Source organism: Macaca thibetana, chromosome 11 (genome assembly GCF_024542745.1).
Source record: "Macaca thibetana thibetana isolate TM-01 chromosome 11, ASM2454274v1, whole genome shotgun sequence".
NCBI classification, from domain to species: domain Eukaryota; kingdom Metazoa; phylum Chordata; class Mammalia; order Primates; family Cercopithecidae; genus Macaca; species Macaca thibetana.
This window is the reverse complement of record NC_065588.1, coordinates 118,044,240-118,067,892: the sequence shown is the minus strand read 5'-3', so window position 1 is coordinate 118,067,892 and position 23,653 is coordinate 118,044,240. Positions and strand designations below refer to the sequence as shown.

Genomic DNA, 23,653 nt, shown 5'->3' with positions numbered 1-23,653 from the left:
TTAACCATTGGTAAATGTTTTAAATTATGATAAAATGCACAAGAAATTTAACTTACCATCTTAATCATTTTAAGTGTACAATGTGATGGCATTACGCTCACACTGTGGTACAGTCATGTGTCGCTTAACAAACAGGATCGTTCTAAGAAATGCATCATTAGGCGATGTCGTCATTATGCAGACGTCAGAGCACACCTACAGAAACCTGGATGGTCTAGCCTACCGCTCCCAGGCCACCAACCTACACAGCATGCTACTGTACTCAAAACTGTAGCAGACTGTAACACAGTGGTAAGTATTCATGTATCTAAATGTATCTAAACAGGGCCGAGGGCAGATCACTTGAGGCCAGGAGTTTGAGACCAGCCTGGCCAGTATGGCAAAACCCTTCTCTACTAAAAATACTACAAAAATTAGCCAGGCATGGTGGTACCCGCCTGTAATCTCAGCTACTCAGGAGGCTGAGGCTGAAGAATCGCTTGAGCTGGGGAGGCAGAGGTTGCAGTGAGCCTAGACTGCACCACTGTACTCCAGCCTGGGCGACAGAGCAAGACTCCATCTGAAAAAATAAAATAAATGTATCGAAACATAGAAAAAGGTACAGTAAAAACACAGCATTGGCCGGGCGCGGTGGCTCAAGACTGTAATCCCAGCACTTTGGGAGGCCGAGACGGGCGGATCACGAGGTCAGGAGATCGAGACCATCCTGGCTAATACGGTGAAACCCCGTCTCTACTAAAAAATACAAAAAACTAGCCAGGCGAGGTGGCGGGTGCCTGTAGTCCCAGCTACTCGGGAGGCTGAGGCAGGAGAATGGCGTGAACCCGAGAGGAGGAGCTTGCAGTGAGCTGAGATCCGGCCACTGCACTCCAGCCTGGGTGACAGAGCAAGGCTCCGTCTCAAAAAAAAAAAAAAAAAAAAAAACAGAGCATCATAATCTTCTGGGACCACTGTTGTATATATAATCCCATGGGACCACTGTCTTTGACAGACATGTCAGTATGCGATGTGTGACTATACCACCATCCATTTCCAGAACTTTTTCATCATGCCAAACAGAAACTATGAACCCATCAAATAATTCCCCATTTCACCTTCCCTTCAGCCCCTGGCAACCACTACTCTGTCTTCCAACTCTATGAATATGACTACTCTAGGTACCACCTATAAGTGGAATCACACAGTACGTATCTTCTTTTTTTTTTTTTGAGACAGTTTCACTCTTGCTGACTAGGCTGGAATGCAATGGTGTGATCCCGGCTCACCAAAACCTCCACTTCCTGGGTTCAAGAGATTCTCCTGCCTCCGCCTCCCAAGTAGCTGGGATTACAGACATGTGCCACCCCACCCAGCTAATTTTTGTATTTTTAGTAGAGATGGGGTTTCTCCATGTTAGTCAGACTGGTCTCGAACTCCTAACCTCAGGTGATCTGCCCACCTCGGCCTCCCAAAGTGCTGGGATTACAGGCATGAGCCACTGCGCCTTGTCTTTTTCTTTTTGACAGTGTCTCGCTCTGTCACCAGGCTGTAGTGGTGCGATCTCAGCTCACTGAAACCTCTGCCTCCTGGTTTTTAGTGATTTTCCTGCCTCAGCCTTCCAAGTAGCTGGGGCTACAAGCATCCAGTACCATGCCCAGCTAATTTTTGTACTTTTTTTAAGTAGAGATGGGGTTTCACCATGTTGGCCAGAATGATCTCGATCTCCTGACCTCATTATCTGCCCGCCTCGGCCTCCCAAAGTGCTGGGATTACAGGTGTGAGCCACTGCGCCCGGCCCAGTATGTGTCCTTTAATGACTGGCTTATTTATCACTTAGCATAATGTGCTCCAGGCTTATCCGTATTGTGGTGCGTATCAGAATTTCCTTCCTTTTTTTTTTTTTTTTTTTTTTTGAGATGGAGTCTCACTCTGTTGCCAGGCTGGAGTGCCGTGGCCCAATCTGGGCTCACTGCAACCTCCACTTCCTGGGTTCCAGCAATTCTCCTTCCTCGGCCTCTTGAGTAGCTGGGATTACAGGTGCCTGCTACCATGCCCGGCTAATTTTTGTATTTTTAGTAGAGATGGGGTTTCACCATGTTGGCCAGGATGGTCTCGATCTCTTGACCTTATGATCCGCCCGCCTCGGCCTCCCAAAGTGCTGGGATTACAGGCGTGAGCCACCACACCTGGCCAGAATGTCCTTCCTTTTTAAGGCTAGCAGTCCACTGTATGGACGAGCCACATTTTATTTCTCCACGCCTCCACCGATGGATGGAAGGTGGGTTGCTTCCATCTTTTGGCTGTTGTGAATAATGCTGCTGTGATCGTGGGTGTACACATATCTTTCTAAGACACCGCTTCCAATATTTCAAAAGATGGGATCTCTGTCGCCCAGGCTGCAGTGCAGTGGCACAATCATGGCTCACTGCAGCCTCAAACTCAAGTGATCCTCCCACCTCAGCCTCCCGAGTAGCTGGAACTACAGGCATGTGCCACCATGCTAGCTTTTTTTTTGTTTTTTTCTTCTTGTAGAGATGGTCTCACTATGTTGCCCAGGCTGATCTCCAACGCCTGGGCTGACACTATTCTCCCACTTCAGCCTCCCAAAGTGCTGGGATTACAGGTGTGAGCAACCACATCCCACCTGCTTTCAGCTGTTTTAGGTATATACCCCGGAAGTGGAATTGCTGGACCATATGGTAATTCTATGTTTAATTTTTTGAGGAACCGCCATACTGTTTTCTACGTGGCTGTCTTGATGCACCATGCATGGGGCATTTCTGTCAGGCAGAGGAGATACAATCCCAGTCTTCCCTTGGAGTCCCTGGCTACTCTTTGCACATCAGGGTGTCTCCAGCAGGCCCTCAGTTAGACCTGTGCTTTGAGATGCTTTTTCTGGGAGCAGGGTTGTGCTTTAAGATGCTTTTTCTGGGAGCAGGGTGAGCCAACGGAGGCACTGCAAGCCTCCAAGCAACCTTGGCCCTGTGGCCTTGAATGGAACCAGCTGGCCAGATGAAGGCCACTGTTTTTGCCAATCAGGCAGCCATTCCCCTTCTGGTTAACGTCCCCATAGTTTTTTTAGGGACCCATCCCTCTGCCACACTCAGTCCATGAAATGTGGCTAGAAGCGGGGTTAGGCCTGCCCATAGGCTCCAGGAGAGAGCACGTGGCCCAGGCCTGGCCAATCAGAACATCGGCCTCCCGACCCAGCAGGTAATTCACGGATGGGCATCTGGAATCAGCAAAACTCAGTGGAAGAGCTTTTATAAGAACTGCTGAGAAAGAGAACCTCTTCCCCCCAGTTTTGAAGGTAGCAAGATGGGGACCCAGAGCTCATAGGGCTGTCTTGCAGTCGCTGGAGGACCTAGCCTGAGAATGAACCCAGTTTGGGAAAACAAGGCAGAGAGGTAGATAAAAGCAGAGCCCTAGTGATTGCTTTTGAGCTCCTGGAACTGCTCACACCTGAAGGCTGCACGCTTCTGACTTCCTAATTACATAAGCAAACACATTCTGCGCTGTTTTGTTTTACTTTCCCAGTTGGGGCTGAGCATCCCCATTTCAGAAGTGAGTGTCGGCTGGGCACGGTGGCTCATGCCTGTAATCCCAGCACTTTGGGCGGCTGAGGTGGGCGGATCATCTGAGGTCAGGAGTTCAACACAAGCCTGGCCAACATGGTGAAACCCCGTCTCTACTAAAAATACAAAAATTAGCCAGGTGTTGTGGCACTCGCCTGTAATCCCAGCTACTCAGGAGGCTGAGGCAGGATAATCACTTGAACCCGGAAAGCAGAGGTTGCAGTGAGCCGAGATCGCACCACTGCGCTCCAGCCTGGGTGACAGAGGGAGACTCTGTCTTAGGAAAAAAAAAAGTGTCAAAAACCAGATTAGTATGGCAAAGAATAGAACTTTCCTTCTAGGCAAAGTTAAGTACACTTGGTTAAGAAAAGAAGCTCTGAACCTTGGACTCATTGTTATACCAATCTCTTAACCAGGGGAGTCTTTTTTTTTTTTTTTTTTTTTTTTTTTTTTTGAGACAAGGTCTCTCTCTGTCATGCAGGCTGGAAGGGCAGTGGTGCAATCACAGCTCACCACAGCCTCAACCTCCCCAACTCAAGCGATCCTCCTGCCTCAGTCTCCTGAGAAGCTGGGACCATGGGCACGCACCACCACACCTGGCTCATTTTTTATTTTTTTGCAGGGACGGGGTCTCATTATGCTGTCCAGGCTGGTCTCAAACTCCTGGGTTCAAGCAATCCTCTTGCCTTGGCCTCCCAAAGTACTGAGCCATGGCCCCTGGATGTCATCCTAAAGATGTGAAAAACCAGGGACTTGGAGGCTGCTTGAATCATTCCTTCATCAAGCCAGGAACTAAGCAGCACCCCCAAAAATGCGTATCTCTAAACACCCACATTGGGTGTTTTTCTACCAAACTGAGAAACTAAAGCATTTTTAAATTATTTTTATCTATTTATTTTGAGACTGGGTTATGAAACTAATTTTTGTATTTGTAGTAGAGATGGGTTTTGCCATGTTGCCCAGGCTGATCCACCTGCCATGGCCTCCCAAAGTGCTGGGATTACAGGTGCAAGCCACTGTGCCCAGCCTGAGCTTTTTTTTTTTTTTTTTTGAGACGAAGTCTCAATCTGTTGCCCAGGCTGGAGTGCAATGGCACGACCTCAGTTCACTACAACCTCCGTCTCCTGGGTTCAAGCAATTCTCCCTGCCTCAGGCTCCCGACTAGCTGGGATTACAGGCACGTACCACCACGCCTGGCTAATTTTTGTATTTTTTTAGTAGAGATGGAGTTTCACCATATTGGTCAGGTTGGTCTCAAACTCCTGACCTCAGGTGATCCACCTACCTCAGCCTTCCCAAGTGGTGGGATTACAGGCATGAATGAGCCACTGCACCTGGCCTGAAGCATCATTTTTTTTTTTTTTTTTTTTTTTTTGAGACGGAGTCTCACTCTGTCGCCCAGGCTGGAGTGCAGTGGCCGGATCTCGGCTCACTGTAAGCTCCGCCTCCCGAGGTCACGCCATTCTCCTGCCTCAGCCTCCCGAGTAGCTGGGACTACAGGCGCCCGCCACCTCGCCCGGCTAGTTTTTTGTATTTTATTTTTTAGTGGTCTTGATCTCCTGACCTCGTGATCCGCCCGTCTAGGCCTCCCAGAGTGCTGGGATTACAGGCGTGAGCCACCGCGCCCGGCTGAAGCATCATTTTTAACAACTTCATTGATATATAATTTACATGCCATACAAGTCACACATTTTAAGAATATAATTCAGGGATTTTTATACGTTTACCAGGTTGTACAACCATCACCACATCTCGTGTTAGAAGCTTCTATCACCCAGTAAGATCCCTGGTGTCTCTTCACAGTCACTCTCCATCTCCCCTTCTTCCTAACCCACAGCAACCTTTAACCGGCTTTCTGTCTCTAGAGGCTTTTTTGTTGTTTTTTTGGTTTTGTTTTTGAGACAGTCTCGCTGTTGCCCAGGCTGGAGTGCAGTGGCGTGATCTCTGCTCGCCGCAACCTCCGCCTCTCAGGTTCAAGCCATTCTCCTGCCTCAGCCTCCCGAGTAGCTGGGACTACAGGTGCGCATCACCACGCCCAGCTAATTCTTGTATTTATAGTAGAGATGTGGGTTCACCATGTTGGCCAGGCTGGTCTGGAACTCCTGACCTCAGGTGATCTGCCCTCCTTGGCCTCCCAGAGTGTTGGGATTACAGGCGTGAGCCACCATGCCTGGCCCTGTCTCTATAGTTCTGTCATTTCTACATATTTCATATAAATGGAATCATACAGCATGGGGTTTTTGCATCTGGCCTGACTTAGCATCATGTTTTTGTAGCATGGATCTGTTTTGTTTTGTTTCCTTTTTTTTTTTTTTTTTTTTTTTTGAGACGGAGTCTCGCTGTGTTGCCCAGGCTGGAGTGCAGTGGCCGGATCTCAGCTCACTGCAAGCTCTGCCTCCCGGGTTTTTACGCCATTCTCCTGCCTCAGCCTCCCGAGTAGCCGGGACTACAGGCGCCCGCCACCTCGCCCGGCTAGTTTTTTGTATTTTTTAGTAGAGACGGGGTTTCACCGTGTTAGCCAGGATGGTCTCGAACTCCTGACCTCGTGATCCGCCCGTCTCGGCCTCCCAAAGTGCTGGGATTACAGGCTTGAGCCACCGCACCCGGCCTGTTTTGTTTCCTTTTATTGCTAGTCAGCAATAAAAATGTGGCCCAGAAGTTGTTTGGGTTGTTTTGACTTTTTGGTTACTGTATCGTGAATGCTGCTGCTATGAAGATCCAATGTCATATAAGTCTGTGTGGACCTGTCTTTTCATTTCTCTTGGGTAGATAGCTAGGAATGGAATTGCTGGGTCATATGGTAAATTTCTGTCTAACTTTTAAAGAAGATGCCAAACTGCTATTTTTATTTCTAACCTTGGCAGCAGTAGATTCGAACACGGGAGACGAGACACTCATCCCAAAATGGGAGGCAGCTCTCTGCAGACAGTGCAGGGACCATCAGCATATATATATATATATATATATATATTTTTTTTTTTTTTTTTTTTTTCTGAGACGGTGTCTCGCTCAGTCCCCCAGGCTGGAGTGCAGTGGCGCGATCTCGGCTCACTGCAAACTCTGCCTCCTGGGTTCACACCATTCTCCTGCCTCGGCCTACTGAGTAACTGGACTACAGGTGCCCGCCACCACACCGGGCTAATTTTTTTTTTTGTATTTTTAGTAGAGATGGGGTTTCACTGTGTTAGCCAGGATGGTCTCGATCTCCTGACCTCGTGATCCACCCGTCTCAGCCTCCCAAAGTGCTGGGATTACAGGCGTGAGCCATCACGCCCGGCCAGGGACCACCAGCACATTAAATATGATTGACTCCCACCATCAAGTCCCTGGCTCTAAAAATTTAACTCAAGAGTGCTGGGGGCACAGACAGGCAGCTGTGGAAGAAGAAAATCCATTCTGCAGCACAAGGCAAACCCCAGCTCCTCAGCTGCCTTGTTCAAGGCCAATCCACACAAACAAAGCACACTTCACGGAATACCCAAATCGGAACAAAATGGAGAGAGGGTAATTATAAGGAAAACATTGGCAGTAAGGAATCAAATACCAAGACATTTATTTTTCCAAGAGAAAAATACAATCATAGTACACTACTTGATTCTGCTGTAAGTGATAATTGCATGGTCCTAACCACGTAAATAACTCACATGGAGCCTACAGAGCTGTTTCTCTTCATAAAACTTTTAGTATGTTGGCTGGGTGCAGTGGCTCACGCCTGTAATCCCAGCACTTTGGGAGGCCGAGGCAGGTGGATCACGAGGTCAGGAGTTCAAGACCAGCCTGGCCAATATAGTGAAACTCTGTCTCTACTAAAAATATAAAAAATTAGCCGGGCCTGGTGGTGGGTGCCTGTAATCCCAGCTACTCTGGAGGCTGAGACAGCAAAATCGCTTGAACCTGGGAGGCAGAGGTTGCAGTGAGTGGAGATCGCGCCACTGCACTCCAGCCTGGTGACAGTGCAAGACTCCATCCACCCCCCCACCCCCCAAAAAAAAAAAAGGATCACTTGAGGCCAGCCTGGACAACACAGCAAGATCCCGTCTCTCAAAAAAAAATTTTTTTTAATTATAGCTGGCATGGTGGTATGTACCTGTAGTCACAGTTACTTGCGAGACTGAGACAGGAGGATCACTTGAGCCAGGAGGTGAAGGCTGCTGTGAGTCATGATCACACCCCTGCACTCTAGTCCGAGTGTCAGAGTGAGACCTTGTCTCAAAAGAAAAAGAAAAAAGAAAACAAAGAAGGAATAGTGCACACAGAGTTGAATGGCCTCATGGATCCCTCATACATGGTATTCCCATCCTCTGCCCCTGCCAAAGAGGTGGACTGTGGTAATTTCCTCAACCCACTCTCACCCCAGATCAGTCCTGGCTTCCTCTGTGCCCTGGGAGGCTGATCCCTAGGAACTGCCCTCCAGTTGGGTTTGGTCAATGGCAGTCACCAGAAGACTGGAGGGCGGGAGGAGAGAGAGTCAGGATTATCTGTTCCTCCTACCTCCTCCCAGTTCTACTGCCCCCCTTCACCCACTACAGCTGCTGACTGGCAGCTCCTGCCCCCCCAGCACAAGCTTGTGCCAAGCTCTAGTGACTCCTCACCTTTTAGGATCAGGACTAGTAACAGCTCCCTGCTGTGGCCAGCTCCAATCATTAAACTGCCCATACCCAAGCCTGGGCAACACAGCAAGACCCTACCTCTGCAAAAGATTAAAACATTAGCTGAGCACAGTGGCACCTGCCTGTAGTCCCAGCTACTCAAAAGGCTGAGATGGGAAGATAGCTTGAGCCTAGGAGTTCAAGGCTGCAGTGAGCTATGATACTGCCACTGCACTTCAGCCTGAGTGATGGAATTAGAACCCCTCTCTGTCTTAAAAAAAGAAAAAAAAAGTAAATTTAAAAAGCTGCCCACACCTTTGTAAACAGCCCCTTATTTTCAGCGAGACCTTCCTGAGACAGCCTTTTCTTGCTTGGGCCCTGTCTGAATTTCCACGATAGCACCAACTGTGGTCTTTATCACTCCTTTGCAAGTCTTTATACTTGGATTACATACAAGGTATCATTAAGTGATATACTGTGTTGTTTTGAAAGTTTTTGCCTTTATTACAAGTGTCACATTGTATATACCCCTCCGCAACTTTCTTTTTTTTTTTTTTTTTTTTTTTTTGAGACGGAGTCTGGCTCTGTCACCCAGGCTGGAGTGCAGTGGCGCGATCTCGGCTCACTGCAAGCTCTGCCTCCCGGGTTTACGCCATTCTCCTGCCTCAGCCTCCCGAGTAGCTGGGACTACAGGCGCCCGCCACCTCGCCCGGCTAGTTTTTTGTATTTTTTAGTAGAGACGGGGTTTCACCGTGTTAGCCAGGATGGTCTCGATCTCCTGACCTCGTGATCCGCCCGTCTCGGCCTCCCAAAGTGCTGGGATTACAGGCTTGAGCCACCGCGCCCGGCCCCCTCCGCAACTTTCAGATGGATGTTAACACAGGTAGCTCAGTTTATTCATTCTCCTGCTTCACCTCTCTCTGGGTGCTCAGTGTAATGATCCATTCCCATGGACATTCAGGTTGCCAATTTTTAGTTGTGTTACAAAAACTACTGTACATGGCTGCTATGTGAATTTTTAACTGTGTGAATATGTATTACTTATAAAAATGTAGAATGGAGGCTGGGCGCAGTGGCTCACACCTCTAATCCCAGCACTATGGGAGGCCGAGGTGGGCAGATCACAAGGTCAGGAGTTAGACACTAGCCTGACCAACATGGTGAAACCCCGTCTCTACTACAAATAAAAAAATTAGCCTGATGTGGTAGCACACGCCTGTAATCCCAGCTACTCAGGAGGCTGAGGCAGGAGAATTGCTTGAACCCGGAAGGCGGAGGTTGCAGTGAACCGAGATCGTGCCACTGCACTCCAGCCTGGGCAACAGAGTGAGACTCCCATCTCAAAAAAAAAAAAAAAAAAATTAAAAAAAAAAGGCCAGGTGTGGTGGCTCACACCTGTAATCCCAGCATTTTGGGAGGCCGAGGCAGGCAGATCACGAGGTAAAGAGATCAAGACCATCTTGGCCAACATGGTGAAACCCCGTCTTTACGAAAAATACAAAAATTAGCTGGGCATGGTGGTGTGCACCTGTAGTCCCAGCTACTCGGGAGGCTGAGGCAGGAAAATCGCTTGAACCCGGGAGGCAGAGGTTGCAATGAGCCGAGATTGAGCCACTGTACTCCAGCCTGGGCGACAGAGCAAAACTCTGTCTCAAAAAAAAAAAAAAAAAGGCCGGGCGCGGTGGCTCAAGCCTGTAATCCCAGCACTTTGGGAGGCCGAGACGGGTGGATCACGAGGTCGGGAGATCGAGACCATCCTGGTTAACACGGTGAAACCCCGTCTCTACTAAAAAATACAAAAAACTAGCCGGGCAAGGTGGCGGGCGCCTGTAGTCCCAGCTACTCGGGAGGCTGAGGCAGGAGAATGGCGTGAACCCGGGAGGCGGAGCTTGCAGTGAGCTGAGATCCGGCCACTGCACTCCAGCCTGGGTGACAGAGCGAGACTCCGTCTCAAAAAAAAAAAAAAAAAAAAAAAGGTAGAATGGATTCCATTCAAAAAAAAAGAAGGGCCAGGGCTGGGTGCAGTGACTCACACCTGTAATCCCAGCACTTTGGGAGGCTGAGGCGGGCAGATCATGAGGTCAGGAGTTCAAGACCAGCCTGGCCAACATGGTGAAACCCCGTGTACTAAAATTAGCTGGGCGTGGTGGCGCCTGCCTGTAATCCCAGCTACTCAGGAGGCTGGGGCAGGAGAATTGCTTGAAACCGGAAGGCAGAGGTTGCAGTGAGCCAAGATGGCACCACTGCACTCCAGCCTGGGCAATAAGAGTGAAACTCTTGGTTGAAAGAAAAAAAAAAAAAAGGAGGGCTGGGCACTCATACCTATAATCTCAGCACTTTGGGAGGCTGAGATGGGAGGAATGTTTGAGGCCAGAAGTTCAAGACCAGCCTGGGCAACATGACAAAACCCCACCTCTATAAAAATTACAAAAATTAGACAAGTGTGGCAGTGTGTGCCTGCAGTCCCAGCTACTCAGGAGGCTGAAGAGGGAGAATCGCTTGAACCCAGGAAGTTGAAGCTGTAGTGGTCCATGATCGGACTACTGCATTCCAGCCTGGGCGACAAAGTGAGACCCTCTCTTATAAAACAACAACAAAAGGCCAAGCGCGGTGGCTCAAGCCTGTAATCCCAGCACTTTGGGAGGCCGAGACAGGCAGATCACAAGGTCAGGAGATCGAGACCATCTTGGCTAACACAGTGATACCCCGTCTCTACCAAAAAAATACAAAAAACTAGCCGGGCGTGGGTGGCGGGCGCCTGAAGTCCCAGCTACTTGGGAGGCTGAGGCAGGAGAATGGCGTAAACCCAGGAGGCGGAGCTTGCAGTGAGCTGAGATCCGGCCACTGCACTCCAGCCTGGGCGACAGAGCAAGACTCCGTCTCAGAAAAAAAAAAAAAAAGGAGTGCTCACATGAGCTCTGTGAGCTGGCATGCCCAGAGTGTCTTCCCTACTTGTCTAATTACCATCCTCCGCATGTAGAAACAAACAAGCAAGTTTCCTTTGGAAGATTCAGGATCTCTGCCACCTCTGCTGTCCTCTGAGGCCCAAGCTCTGCCCCAGTGGGAAGATGAGGTTAATGACTCTTGTTCCCAGCACAGATGTGAAACATCAGGAGACACCTCCTTAACACACCTTGGCTGTCAGAAGATCCGGGACTGGGGAGTCAACATTTGTTGCAGTAATTGCCAGAGGAATCTCATGGTATTTACAGACAGCGTTCCGGCCCAGGAGCATCAGAAGTGGCTGGGCAGTCCGGTGGATTGCAACAGGGCCACACCGCCACTTAAGTGTGGTGCCTTAGAGCTGTGCCTCTTGCTGGTGGTAAACTTTCAAGAGATTACTTTTTTTTTTTTTTTTTTTGGAGACAGGGTCTTACTCTGTCGTCCAGTCTGGAATGCAGTGACGCAATCATGGCTGCTCATCACTGCCTTCACCTCCCTGGGCTCAGGCGATCCTCCCCTCTCAACCTCCCAAGTAGCTGAAACTACAGGCCTGCGCCACCATGCCTGGCTAATTTTTGTATTTTTTGTAGAGACAGGGGTTTTGCCATGTTGCCTAGGCTGGTCTCAAATGCCTGAGCTCAAATGACTTGCCTATCTTGGCCTCCCAAGGTGCTAGGATTACAGGCATGAGCCACTGTGCCCAGACAAGAGATTACTTTTATATAGCTCTAAGAAATCAACTTCAAATAGACTTTCAGACTATACTTAACCAGGACTCATCACCATAGAAACACCACCAAGGATGACTTCACCTAACGTGTAAGAGTCCTACGCCAGGACAGATTCTGAGTCATGTGTCAGAATCCATGAACGGTATGTTATGGAAGCGGTAAGTGGGGGTCTGTGTGTGGGAGGCAGTGGGAGTCTGTGCGTGGGAGGCAGGCATTTGGGTGGCAAGAAAACACAATGGTTAAGTGATTTGATGCTGCCATCAGGTTGCCTGAGTTCAGATCCAGAGCCTGCCACTTATTAGCTGAATTATATAATCCCTCTGAGGCTCAGTTTCGTCAGCTGTGAAAGAGGTGGCAGATGAGGTGCATGCAGCAGGCTAGGCACTGTCACAGAGATATGACATCATCAAGAATGTGGTGTAAACTGGGCACGGTGGCTCACGCCGGTAATCCCAGCACTTTAGGAAGCCGAGGTGGGCAGATCACCTGTGGTCAGGAGTTCAAGACCAGCTGGCCAACATGGTGAAACTGTCTCTACTAAAAATACAAAAATTAGCCAGGTGTGGTGGCATGTGCCTATAGTCCCAGCTACAGCTACTCAGGAGGCTGAGGCAGGAGAATCACTTGAAACCGGGAGGCAGAGGTTGCAGTGGGCCGAGACAGAGTCATTGCACTCTAGCCTGGGCAACAATAGCAAAACTCCATCTCAAAAAAAAAGAATGCAGTGTAGCCTAACATGCGACTGGGAACCACCCCCTTAAACTACCCCCATTAGCAGTTTAAGCAGTATCCAACAGATGCCACTGTTTACATTGAAAAAAAAATTTTTTTTTGAGACAGGGACTCACTCTGTCACCCAGGCTGGAGAGCAGTGGCATGATCTCAGCTCACTGCAACCTCCACTTCCTGAACTTAGGTAATCCGCCTGCTTCAGCCTCCCAAGTAGGTGGGACCATGGGTGCACACCACCATGCCTAACTAATTTTTGTGTCTTTTTGTAGAGTCAGGGTGTTACCACATTGCCCAGGCTGGTCTCAAACTCCTGGGCTCAAGAGATCTACCTGCCTCGGCCTCCCAAAGTGTTGGGATTACAGGCGTAAGCCACAACACCCAGCCAACAATTTCTATTACCCCACAAAAGATGTCTGTCCAGCAACCCTCTCTCTCTCTTTTTTTTTTTTTTTTAAACTACCAGCATTTTGATTTTCCTTCATGGGACCATCCCTCTCCAACTCATTTCATGTAGTATGGTGGCACTGATCCCACTTTCAGGCTTCAGGAACAGACATGTGACTGTGACCTGGCCAATCAGTGCCATAGTGACCGATTAAGGCATAGTCACATGACCCAAGCTGGGCAAATGGGAGTCAGCCCTGGGGCGCTGCTGAATCTAAGGGAGAAAGGATGCTCTGTTTCTGCCAGAGCTGCTAAGCTGATGGATGTCAGCTGAGGGCCACCTGGCCATCTTTGCCACAACATGGGAGGGACTGCCTGAGAATAATGCTGACACAGAGGAGACAGAGAGACACCCATACACAGGCATCACCTGAGCTCCTGGATCCAGCCTTGCCTGATGCCATTTGTCACTAGCTTGACTCAATAAACCCCCTTTTGGCTTAAAACCAGTCAGACTGGGTTTTTTCCATTTGCAACTAAGAGTCCTGATAGCGCACTGTGTGAAAGCACCGTGTAAATGAGAAGGGGCCGAGCAAGTTCAAAACTTTTCTTCTGGAGCTGAGTCTCGGGATGCTTTTGGAGCCCACTGTATTAGGAACTCAAAAAGTATCTGAGTTACACAGCAGGCGTGGGTTCAAATTCTGGCTCCATGACTTTCCAGTTACTTAGTATCTCTTAGCTTCAATCTCCTCATCTAAAAAACAGGTTTGTCATTCATTCACTCATTCATTCATTTATTTTTGAGATAGAATCTCGCTCTGTCACCCAGGCTAGAGTGCCCTGGCACAATCTCAGCTCACTACAACCTCCACCTCCTGGGTTCAAGCGATTCTCCAGCCTCAGCCTCCAGAGTAGCTGGGATTACAGGAGCGAGCCACCAATGTCCAGATAAGTTTTTTTTTTTTTTTTTTTTTTTTTTTTTGTAGTGATGGGGTTTTACCATGTTGCCCAGGCTGGTCTTGAACACCTAAGCTCAAAGTGATCTGCCCGCCTTAGCCTCCCAAAGTGCTGGGATTACAGGCATGAGCCACTGCGCCAGGCCGTGGGTTGACATTTAGATTAAATGGGATAATCTATGTTTCACAGTTAGTTATTATTGTTGTTGTTGTTGTTATGATTATTATTATTGTCAGCCTTTGTTTTTAGATAAAGAAACTCAAGCTGAGAGAGGTGGCTCACCAAATTCAGATACCAGACAATGGCAAAGCTACGACCTGAACTCAAGAATACTGATTCCCTGTGCAGTGTTTTTTCCCACACAATCTGCTACTAAAGAAAGATGCCCGGCTGGGCGCGGTGGCTCACGCTTGTAATCCCAGCACTTTGGGAGGCTGAGGCAGGAGGATCACGAGGTCAGGAGTTCGAGACCAGCCTGGCCAACATAGTGAAACCCTGTCTCTACTAAAAATACAAAAATTAGCTGGGCATGGTGGCACGCACCTGTAATCCCAACTACTCGGGAGACTGAGGCAGGAGAATCGCTTGAACCTGGAAGACGGAGGTTGTGGTTGTTGCCACTGCACTCCAGCCTGGGCAACAGAGTGAGACTCTATAAGAAAAAGAAAAAGACTCCCCACAAGCCAAGCCAAGAGAGAAGAGAAACAAAAGCTAACAGGCGTACTCAGGGCACAGATCAGCCTTGGGCAGTAGTTAAGAGCACAGACACTGGTGTTCAACAGCCTGGGATTGAATCCTGGCTCCAGCGCTGACAGGCCGTGGCACCTTGGATAAGTGACTTAACCTCTGTAAAATGGAGAGTCTAGGATCTATTTCATAGGTTTATTAATGAAATAATGCTGATCTTCTTGCTTCGAGCCTGTCTCCCTGATGTCTGTTCTATACACAGCAGCCAGACGGACATACATGTCATTAGCAGTAAAAGTCAAAATCTTTACAATGCCCTTGCATCACTGTGAGGTCAGACTTAGGGAAAAGCTGCTTCGGGCCCCCTTCTTCCTTGGCTGGGAGGAACAAGATCAGGTTTCCAGTGATGCAAGGCAGGAAATGCTCATTAAATTACTTGCCCTTGTGTCTGTAAGTGACCTTCTGCAGTCACACCACAAGCCAGGAGACCAGGAGCACACTGGTCTCAGACTAGCACTCAACTCACCAGCATGCCTGAAACCCCAACCACCCAAAAATTAAGTCCTCATGGAGACTCAACTGTACCCCAGGGTTCAGGAAGGCCCTGACACATGCAAATCATCATCCAAAGAAAACTGATCCTTTCCTCTACAGTCCCAGAGATTACGTTGGGTTTTCCTGGGGTGGAGGGGAGGGAAATTCCAAAGACCTTTCAAATCCTCTGGGGTCTGATAATTAGGTTTGTTCTTTCTTTCTTTCATTTAAAAAAGGGAAGCCAGGCGTGGTGGCTCACGCTTGTAATCCCAGCACTTTGGGAAGCTAAGGAGGGTGGATCACAAGGTCAGGAGTTCGAGACCAACCTGGCCAAGATGGTGAAACCCCGTCTCTGCTAAAAATATAAAAATTAGCCAGGCATGGTGGCAGGTGCCTGTAATCCCAGCTACTCGGAGGCTGAGGCAGGAGAATAACTTGAACCCGGGAGGCAAGGTTGCAGTGAGCCAAGATCGTGCCACTGTACTCTAGCCTGGATGACAGAGCAAGACTCCATCTCAAAAAAAAAAAAAAAAAAAAAAAAAAGAAAAAGAGGTAAGACATAGGGATATTACACATCGTTACACATCACCCCAGAATCAATGAGATACAAACATGAAACCCTCAACCCAGATTCTAAGGAAGACGTAGGAAAATTAAAATAGACCAGGACTTTATGGTAGAAAAAAAATCCTTTCTATTGTTAAACGTTCTAGTTCAGTGTGCCCACCTACCTACCTGCTGTTACCTGCTTGTTCCCCAACAAATCTTTCTCTTTTTTTTGAGAGAGGGTCTAACTCTGTCACCTAGGCTACAGTACAGTGGTGCAATCATGGCTCACTGCAGCCTTGACATCTGGGGCTCAAACAGCCCTCCTACTTCAGCCTCCCTACTAGCTGGGACCACAAGCATGCATGTTTGTAGAGAGAGGGGCTTCCCTATATTTCCCAGGCTGGTCTCGAACTGCTGGGCAATCCTGCTGGGAGCGGTCCTCCCAACTTGTCCTCCCAAAGTGCTGGGATTACAACAGGTATGAGCCAATGCACCGAGCTCCCAACAAATATCTCATATCCGAAACTGCCTAGCACATACACAATGGTCATCCTACTCACCATATACAGACTTTCAGAGCCTTGCACCTTGACAGTTCACAGCTCTCACATTTAACATGAAGGGGAGAACGAGAAGGAAGAGAGGAGTCTCCCAAAATTCAGAGAACTAAATTCTAGCCCCAACTTTACCACTAACTAGCTGTGTGGCCCCCGTCCAGCCAATCAGCAAGCCCAAGCTTCAGTTTCCTCATCTGTAAACTAAAGATGTAGACAGCAGTTTCTGCTACAGTCTATGATCTTGACACCAGGAGCCATCCCTGACTGACCCCGACCCAGCCGCTGACCACCAAAGCCTGCAGCCAGCAGGGTCCCTCTTCCCCTAAGCAGGATGCAGTCCCTTCCAGTTCCCCCATCATGAACCCAGCAGGAGGCATCAGTTTCCACTCACTCAGACCTTCTTCTACAACCCTTGCTGTGCAATAGGGGACAAAATCCAGAACTGATTCCCAATCCCTTTGCCCCTAACACACCTGAGCATCCGAGAACCAAGTAAGAGTCAAACAACTCCTTTGCAACCTCTGCCTGCCAAGACTTGCTATCTAATTGCTGTTAATTGCATAGCTCTGAAGTGTTGTTGCTGTTGTTTTCTGGGTTGTTTTTTTTTTTTTTTTTTGAGACAGCGTCTTGCTCTGTCGCCCAGGCTGGAGTGTGGAGTGTAGTGGTGCAGTCTTGTCTCACTGCAACCTCCCCCTCCCAGGTTCAAGCAATTCTCCTGCCTCAGCCACTTGAGTATCTAGGATTATAGGCACGTGCCACCACACCCAGCTAATTTTGTATTTTTAGTAGAGACGGGGTCTCACTATGTTGGCCAGGCTGGTCTCAAACTCCTAACCTTGTGATCCGCCTGCCTCGGCCTCCCAAAGTGCTGGAATTGCAGGAGTGAGCCACCACGCTGGGCGTCACTCTAAAGTGTTAAGACTCTTCCCCCCTCCTCCTCCTTGTCTAAGGCAAGGCAAGGGACAGGAATTATGAACAACACAAGCGTCACACAGCAAACCTCTTCTCTTCTCCCATTCCCAACCCTAACACCCACTTGGTGGTTCCACAGCCGACCATGACCTCGGAGCCCAGTAGGACAAAGCATTAACAAGCGGATAAGGACCAGGCATGGTGGTTCACAACTGTAATCCCAGCACTTTGGGAGGCCGAGGCGGGCGGATCACAGGGTCAAGAGATCGAGACCATCCTGGCCAACACGGTGAAACCCCGTCTCTACTAAAAATACAAAAATTAGCTAGGCGTGGTGACGGGCACCTATAATCCCAGCTACTTGGGAGACTGAGACAGGAGAATCGCTTGAACCCAGGAGGCGGAGGTTGCAGTGAGCTGTGATCGTGCCACTGCACTCAAGTCTGGCAACAGAGCAAGACTCTGTCTCAAAAAAAAAAGAAGAAGTGGCCGACAGCCAGGCACGGTGGCTCATGCCTGTAATCCCAGGACTCTGGGAGGCTGAGGTAGGTGAACCACCTGAGGTCAGGAGCCTGGCCAACATGGTGAAACCCCATCTCTACTAAAATACAAAAAAATTAGCAGGGCATGGTGGCACGTGCCTGTAATCCCAGCTACTCAGGAGGCTGAGGCGGAGAATGGCTTGAACCTGGGAGGCGGAGGTGCAATGAGCCGAGATCACACCACTGCACTTCAGTCTGGGCAACAGTGAGACTCCGTCTCAAAAACAAAACAAGAAGTGGCTGAGTCTTCTCCATGGAAGTGGAGCCAAAACGGTCCCCTGAGAACTGGATGGGACCCAGGCCCTAGAGAAGGCATCAACCTACACATGCTGGACAGGCCGAGATGAGTCTAGGTCCCTTCCCCTCTGTTCATGCCTGAAACGGCACCCCCGTTCCTGCCCCAGCTCTCCAGCAACCCTCGGTCTATTGATCAGAATCTACAGCCACGTGTCTAGAAAGACCCATCAGAAACACCCTTGGCAACCTCCTCTCCTCTCTGCACACTGTAGGAGGCCAACTGAACTGCAGACAAGAGCTACATGGACAGGGACAATGTCACTGCTCCAAATGAGAGGACTGGGGTGAAGGTGTGTAATGTAATTTCAGGCAAAGCCAACCCCCAAAAAAACAATTCCATGACTGGAGAAGGAACAGCCCTGTCTTCAAAAATAGTCACCAAGTCCCTCTCGCTCAACCCCAAGGTTTCCTGAGGCGTCTCTAGTCAACACGGTCGATAGCTGGGGCCTCTCTGAACCTCTTGGCAGGAACGACTGCTGCCAGGACCGCTCCCCACCCCCAGCAGCAATGCCATTCTCTCAGGGGACCCCCCCTTACACTCGCCTTCACTCCACCCCATGTAAGGCTCCGGGCCAGAAGGATAGGGCTGGGAGCTTCCCCTATCACTGGGTGAGGCGACCCAGCTGTCCGAACTGACAGATGCTCTCCACGCCAAACTCAGCCGGCAGCAGCGTCAGAGCCCCCAAAGACAGGAAATATGGATCCCTAATCCCCAAGCACAGCCTAGAGGTTCAAGGTGAACAGTTCCTAAGTACCCCTCCCAGAACAGAGCGGCAGGATAATGCCGCCCCGCCAGAGTACGGGGTGGGAGCTGAGCTACCAAAAGCAGATGGGAGGGGGCGGGGTGAGATTTGGGGAGACCCTAAGGAGGTGGGGGCTGGGCTGTTCTCTTTGAAACACCCCCACAGATAAACACGCCTGGAACTTGCCTCAGAGGCCACAGACCAACTTTCTGCAGCGGAGTGGGTGCGTGGAGCAGAGAGGCAGTGGGAGGGTGGCGGAAGGGGGGGCTGCGACCCGGCGCCCCACGTGGACGAAGAGCTGAAGCTCCGGGTGATGGGAGGGGGCTGGTCCACGCCGCCCGTCTGCCCCAAGGGCCTCGCCGGGGCACTCCCTAGGCCCTGACTGTCCCCACCGCCCGGGCCGGGGGCTCAGGAAGGGGAAGGCGCTGCACCGCGGGCAGCAGAGTTGCGGGACCAGGTGGCCTGGCCCTACCTGCAGTTCTTGAAATTCTCCCTCCAGCTCGTGCCATTCGCGCTCGCAACGCTCGAGCTGCCCGGACATGATGGTGCAAGGCGGCGGCGGCTGCTCCCGCAGCGCTGCCCGGCCGGCCCCCCAGCGCCCCACGCCCGCGCGCTCGCCGGCCGCCCTCGGAGGCACCAGCTGTTCCTGCGCAGCCGGAGCCACGCGCGCAACAAACGTCATAGCCCCGCCCCGGCGCCCGCCCGCGCGCCCACGCCCCGCCCCGGGAGGCGGGGCAGCGCATGCGCATCCCCCCGCCCCGCCCCGCGTGCTGTGTTGCGGACCCCAACTGTACAGCCTTGCAAGGTCTTGCGGGGTCTGTTGTGGCCCCCGTGGCAGTGCCTCTGCGCCTCCAGAATCTCTCTCTTCCAGGAAGAGTTGGGGGACTTGTCTGCAGATTGCATTTGCCGAGCTTATTTGACTTAGATGGTGTGTTTTGGGGGTGTCTAGAGTTTGGGGAAAGAAAGGAGATTTGGGGGAGGTGAAATGAAAGCTGACCCGCCCCTGGTCATTGCCTGACCTGAGCCCAGGCCAGCGCCCCGGAATGCTGGAGCTGACGTCGACCATCCAGCAAGGTCGGGGGCCAGGCGGCGCAGCGCAGAGAGGGCGCGGTCATCTCACGTTGTCATTATGTGCTGCAGCTAATACATCCTGGATTCCTGCCCTCTAACGCTCTAGGTGACGTTCTTAACAGCTGTTTCTGTCGCTCAAGAGACACAACCGCCTCCAAGCTGATTAAATCCAGTTCTGTCCCCTCCTCTGCCAAGTCCTACAAGAACTGCCCCTGCCTAGCTTTCGAGTCCCTTCTATCTCACCGCCCTGGACCCCTACCCTCCAGTCATTGATTTTTCTCTTCCTGACCTTGCATAGAACTTTCTTCCCTCTAAATCTTCATACGATGTGCCTTTTTTCATCATTCAGGCCTCAGTTTCAAACGACACCTGTGTTACTTTTATTTTATCTTTCTTTATTCTTCTATTTTTATGGGTTGTGTATGTGTGTCGCCTAGGCTGGAGTGCAATGCTGTGATCTCAGCTCACTGCAACCTCCCAGATTCAAGTGAGTCTCATGCCTCAGCCTCTGGAGTAGCCAGATTACACAACACCCAGCTAATTTTTGTATGTTTACTAGTAGAGGCGGGGTTTTCCAATGTTGGCCAGGCTGCTCTCGAACTCATGACCTTAAGTAATCTGCCCGACTTGTCCTCCCAAAGTGCCAGGATTACAGGCACCGAGCCACTGCGCCCGGCCACCTGTGTTCGTTGCTAGGGCTGCCATAACCACAACCTGGGTAGTTTATTTTTTTTTATTATTTTTTTATTTTTTTGAGACGACGTCTCGTTCCGTCGCCCAGGCTGGAGTGCAGTGGCGCGATCTCAGCTCACCGCAACCTCCACCTCCCGGGTTCAAACGATTCTCCTGCCTCAGCCTCCCGAGTAGCTGGGACTACAGGCGCCTGCCACCACGCCCGGCTAATTTTTTTTTTTTTTTTTTTTTTTTTTTCGTATTTTTAGTAGAGATGGGGTTTCACCGTGTTAGCCAGGATGGCCTCGATCTCCTGACCACGTGATCCGCTCGCCTCGGCCTCCCAAAGTGTTGGGATTACAGGCTAAACTACCAACCTGGGTAGTTTAAACAACAGAAATGTATTCTCACAACCTGGGGCAACATAAGGAGACCCTGTTTCTACAAAAAATTTACAGATTAGCTGGGTGGGGTGGCATGTGCCTGTGGTCCCAGCTACTCCGGAGGCTGAGGTCTGAGAATTCCTTGGGCCTGGGAGGTCAAGGCTGCACTGAGCTATGATTGCACCACTGCCCCCCAGCCTGGGTAACAGAGCGAAACCTAGTCTCAAAAAGAAAGAGGCCAGGCACGGTGGCTCACGCTTGTAATCCCAGCACTTTGGGAGGCTGAAGCAGGCAGATCACCTGAGGTCAGGAGTTCAAGACCAGCCTGACCAACGTGGAGAAACCCTGTCTCTACTAACAATACAAAATTAGCTGGGCGTGGTGGTGCATGCCTGTAATCCCAGCTACTCCAGAGGCTGATGCAGGAGAATTGCTTGAACCAGGGAGGCAGAGGTTGCAGTGAGCCGAGATCACGCCATTGCACTCCAGCCTGGGCAACAAGAGTGAAACTCTGTCTCAAAAAAAGAGGAGAGAGAGAGAAAAGGAAGAAAGAAAGAAGAAGGAAGGAAGGAAAGAGAAAGGAAAGAAGGAAGGAAAAGAGAGAGAGAGAGGAGGAAATAAAAAAAGGAAAGAAAGAAATGTATTATCTCACAGTTCTGGCATCTAGAAATCCGAGAGGAAGGCGTCAGCAAAGCAGTACTCCCTCTGAGGCTCTGGGCAGAATCCTTCCCTCCTCATAGCTTGTGGGCGTGTGTAGGGGGAGTCCTTCACTCTCTGGCATTCCTTAGCTCGCAGCTGCATCACCCCAATCTCTACCCTGTTGCACTGTCTTCTTCCCTGTGTGTCCTGTCTTTAAAAGACACCCTTTCTGGTCAGGCATTGTGGCTCACGCCTGTAATCCCAGCACTTTGAGAGGCTGAGTTGGGCAGATCACTGGAGGCCAGGAGTTGGAGAACAGCCTGACCAACATAGTGAGACCCCACTTCTACTAAAAATACAAAAATTAGCCAGGCATTGTGGTGCAAGCCTATATTCCCTGCTGCTTGGGAGGCTGAGATGGGAGGATCACTTGAGCTGCAGAGGTCGAGGCTGTAATGTGTTGGGAGAAGCTGAGGCAGGGCTTGCATGTCTGATATAATGTAAAAGAGTCTTGGAACATGTTCAGGATCCAGGGTCTAATACCCCTTGTGGCCTTTGGAACACCAAGCTCTGTGCAAAGGTGGAAGGCTACCCTGATGCACCATAGTCTAAGCCCAGGGCATAAAATCCCTCGTGGCTTGGATAGAATCCAGGGCTCTTGGCTGTGGAATGTGTCTAGACTTGCTGGCTCCTTGCTCCTTGCTCATCCAGGATCAATTGTTATCTTGAGTGAAAAGAACTTGCTCTCCATTATCACAAGTAACAGAGCAAATACTAAACCATCACAGTTGTAAATCATGTGCTTAATGCAACGTGCCCTTTTGACCTCCACATTCTCACCACCTGTTTCTCTGTTGGATTACCAATAAATAGCATGGGCTCCCAGAGCTCGGGGCCTTCGCAGCCTCCAGTAGTGAGCTGTCATCACACCACTGCACACCAGCCTGGGTGACAGGGCAAGAGCCTCTGTCAAAAAAATAAATAAAAGTAACAAAAAAACACACTTTCCTAGTATGACCGCATCTCAACTACATCTGGAAAGACCCTATTTCCAAATAGGGTCACATTAAGTGTTAGAAAGTGATACTAAGTGTTAAGTGATACTAAGTTGTTGTTGTTGTTGTTGTTGTTGTTTGAGAAGGAGTCTTGCTCTGTTGCCCAGGCTGGAGTGCAGTGGCACGATCTCAGCTCATTGCAACCTCCACCTCCCAGGTTCACGCCATTCTCCTGCCTCAGCCTCCCAAGTAGCTGGGTCTACAGGCGTGTGCCACCACACCCAGCTAATTTTTAATATTTTTAGTAGAGACAGGGTTTCACCATGTTAGCCAGGATGGTCTTGATCTCCTGACCTCATGATCTGCCCACCTCAGCCTCCCAAAGTGCTGGGATTACAGGTGTGAGCCACCGCGCCCAGCCAATCTTCTCTACTACAATGTCTAATCTGCTATTACTCCCATCCAGGGTATTTTTAATCTCACATATTGTAGTTTTCATCACTATAAGTTCTATTTGTCTTTGTATCTTCTATGTCTCTACTTAACTTTTTTTTTTTTTTTTTTTAGACAGAGTCTCATTCTGTCTCCCAGGCTAGAGTGCAGTGGCGTGATCTCAGCTCACTGCAGCCTTGGCCTCTCAGGTTCAAGTGATTCTCTTGCCTCAACCCAAGTAGCTGGGATTGCAGGCGCCTGCCACCACGCCCAGCTAATTTTTGTATTTTTAGTAGAGACGGTGTTTCACCATGTTGGCCAGGCTGGTCTTGAACTCCTGACCTAGTGATCCGCCTGTCTCAGCCTCCCAAAGTGTTGGGATTACAGGCATAAGCCACAGCACCTGTGGCTTAACCTTATAAACATATGAAATACAGTTCTACTTAACCTTATAAACATATGAAATACAGTTCCAGTAACTATCTTAATATCCTTATCTACTAATTCTCATATCTGTGTCAGTTTTGGATTGGTTTCAATTGATGTATTTTTGTCCTCTTTAGTAGTGATATTTTCTTGCATGTTTGCCTGGTTATTGTTGATTGGATGTTAGACACTGTGGGTTTTACCTTGTTCTCTTTCTCTCTCTTTTTCTTCATCTTTTTTCCTCCTCTTCTTTCTACTTCTTCTGTATTTTGGTATCCCTAAAAACGTTCTTTCCTTTTTCCCCTGGACCACCCTCCCCTTCCC

The 23,653-nt window shown here is 49.8% G+C and overlaps 3 protein-coding genes and 1 pseudogene across 5 annotated transcripts in view; 2 read left to right on the top strand and 2 right to left on the bottom strand.

The window, feature by feature from the left end:
- The window catches only part of TMEM120B (transmembrane protein 120B), a 64,993-nt gene extending 45,598 nt beyond the window's left edge, over nucleotides 1–19,395 (bottom strand). For both annotated transcript variants that reach the window (XM_050748078.1, XM_050748079.1), the window contains exon 1: nucleotides 19,184–19,395. In XM_050748078.1, coding sequence (XP_050604035.1) covers nucleotides 19,184–19,393 — 210 coding nt within the window. In that variant the 5' untranslated portion in view covers nucleotides 19,394–19,395. The remainder of the gene's footprint in view (nucleotides 1–19,183) is intronic.
- PSMD9 (proteasome 26S subunit, non-ATPase 9) overlaps nucleotides 1–23,653 on the bottom strand; it is a 405,206-nt gene that overhangs the window by 187,857 nt on the left and 193,696 nt on the right. The gene's annotated exons all lie outside the window — the stretch shown is intronic.
- Nucleotides 1–23,653, top strand: part of MORN3 (MORN repeat containing 3) — a 330,245-nt gene that overhangs the window by 250,858 nt on the left and 55,734 nt on the right. The window lies entirely within an intron of this gene.
- The window catches only part of LOC126930677 (40S ribosomal protein S3a-like), a 265,438-nt pseudogene that overhangs the window by 201,784 nt on the left and 40,001 nt on the right, over nucleotides 1–23,653 (top strand). The window lies entirely within an intron of this gene.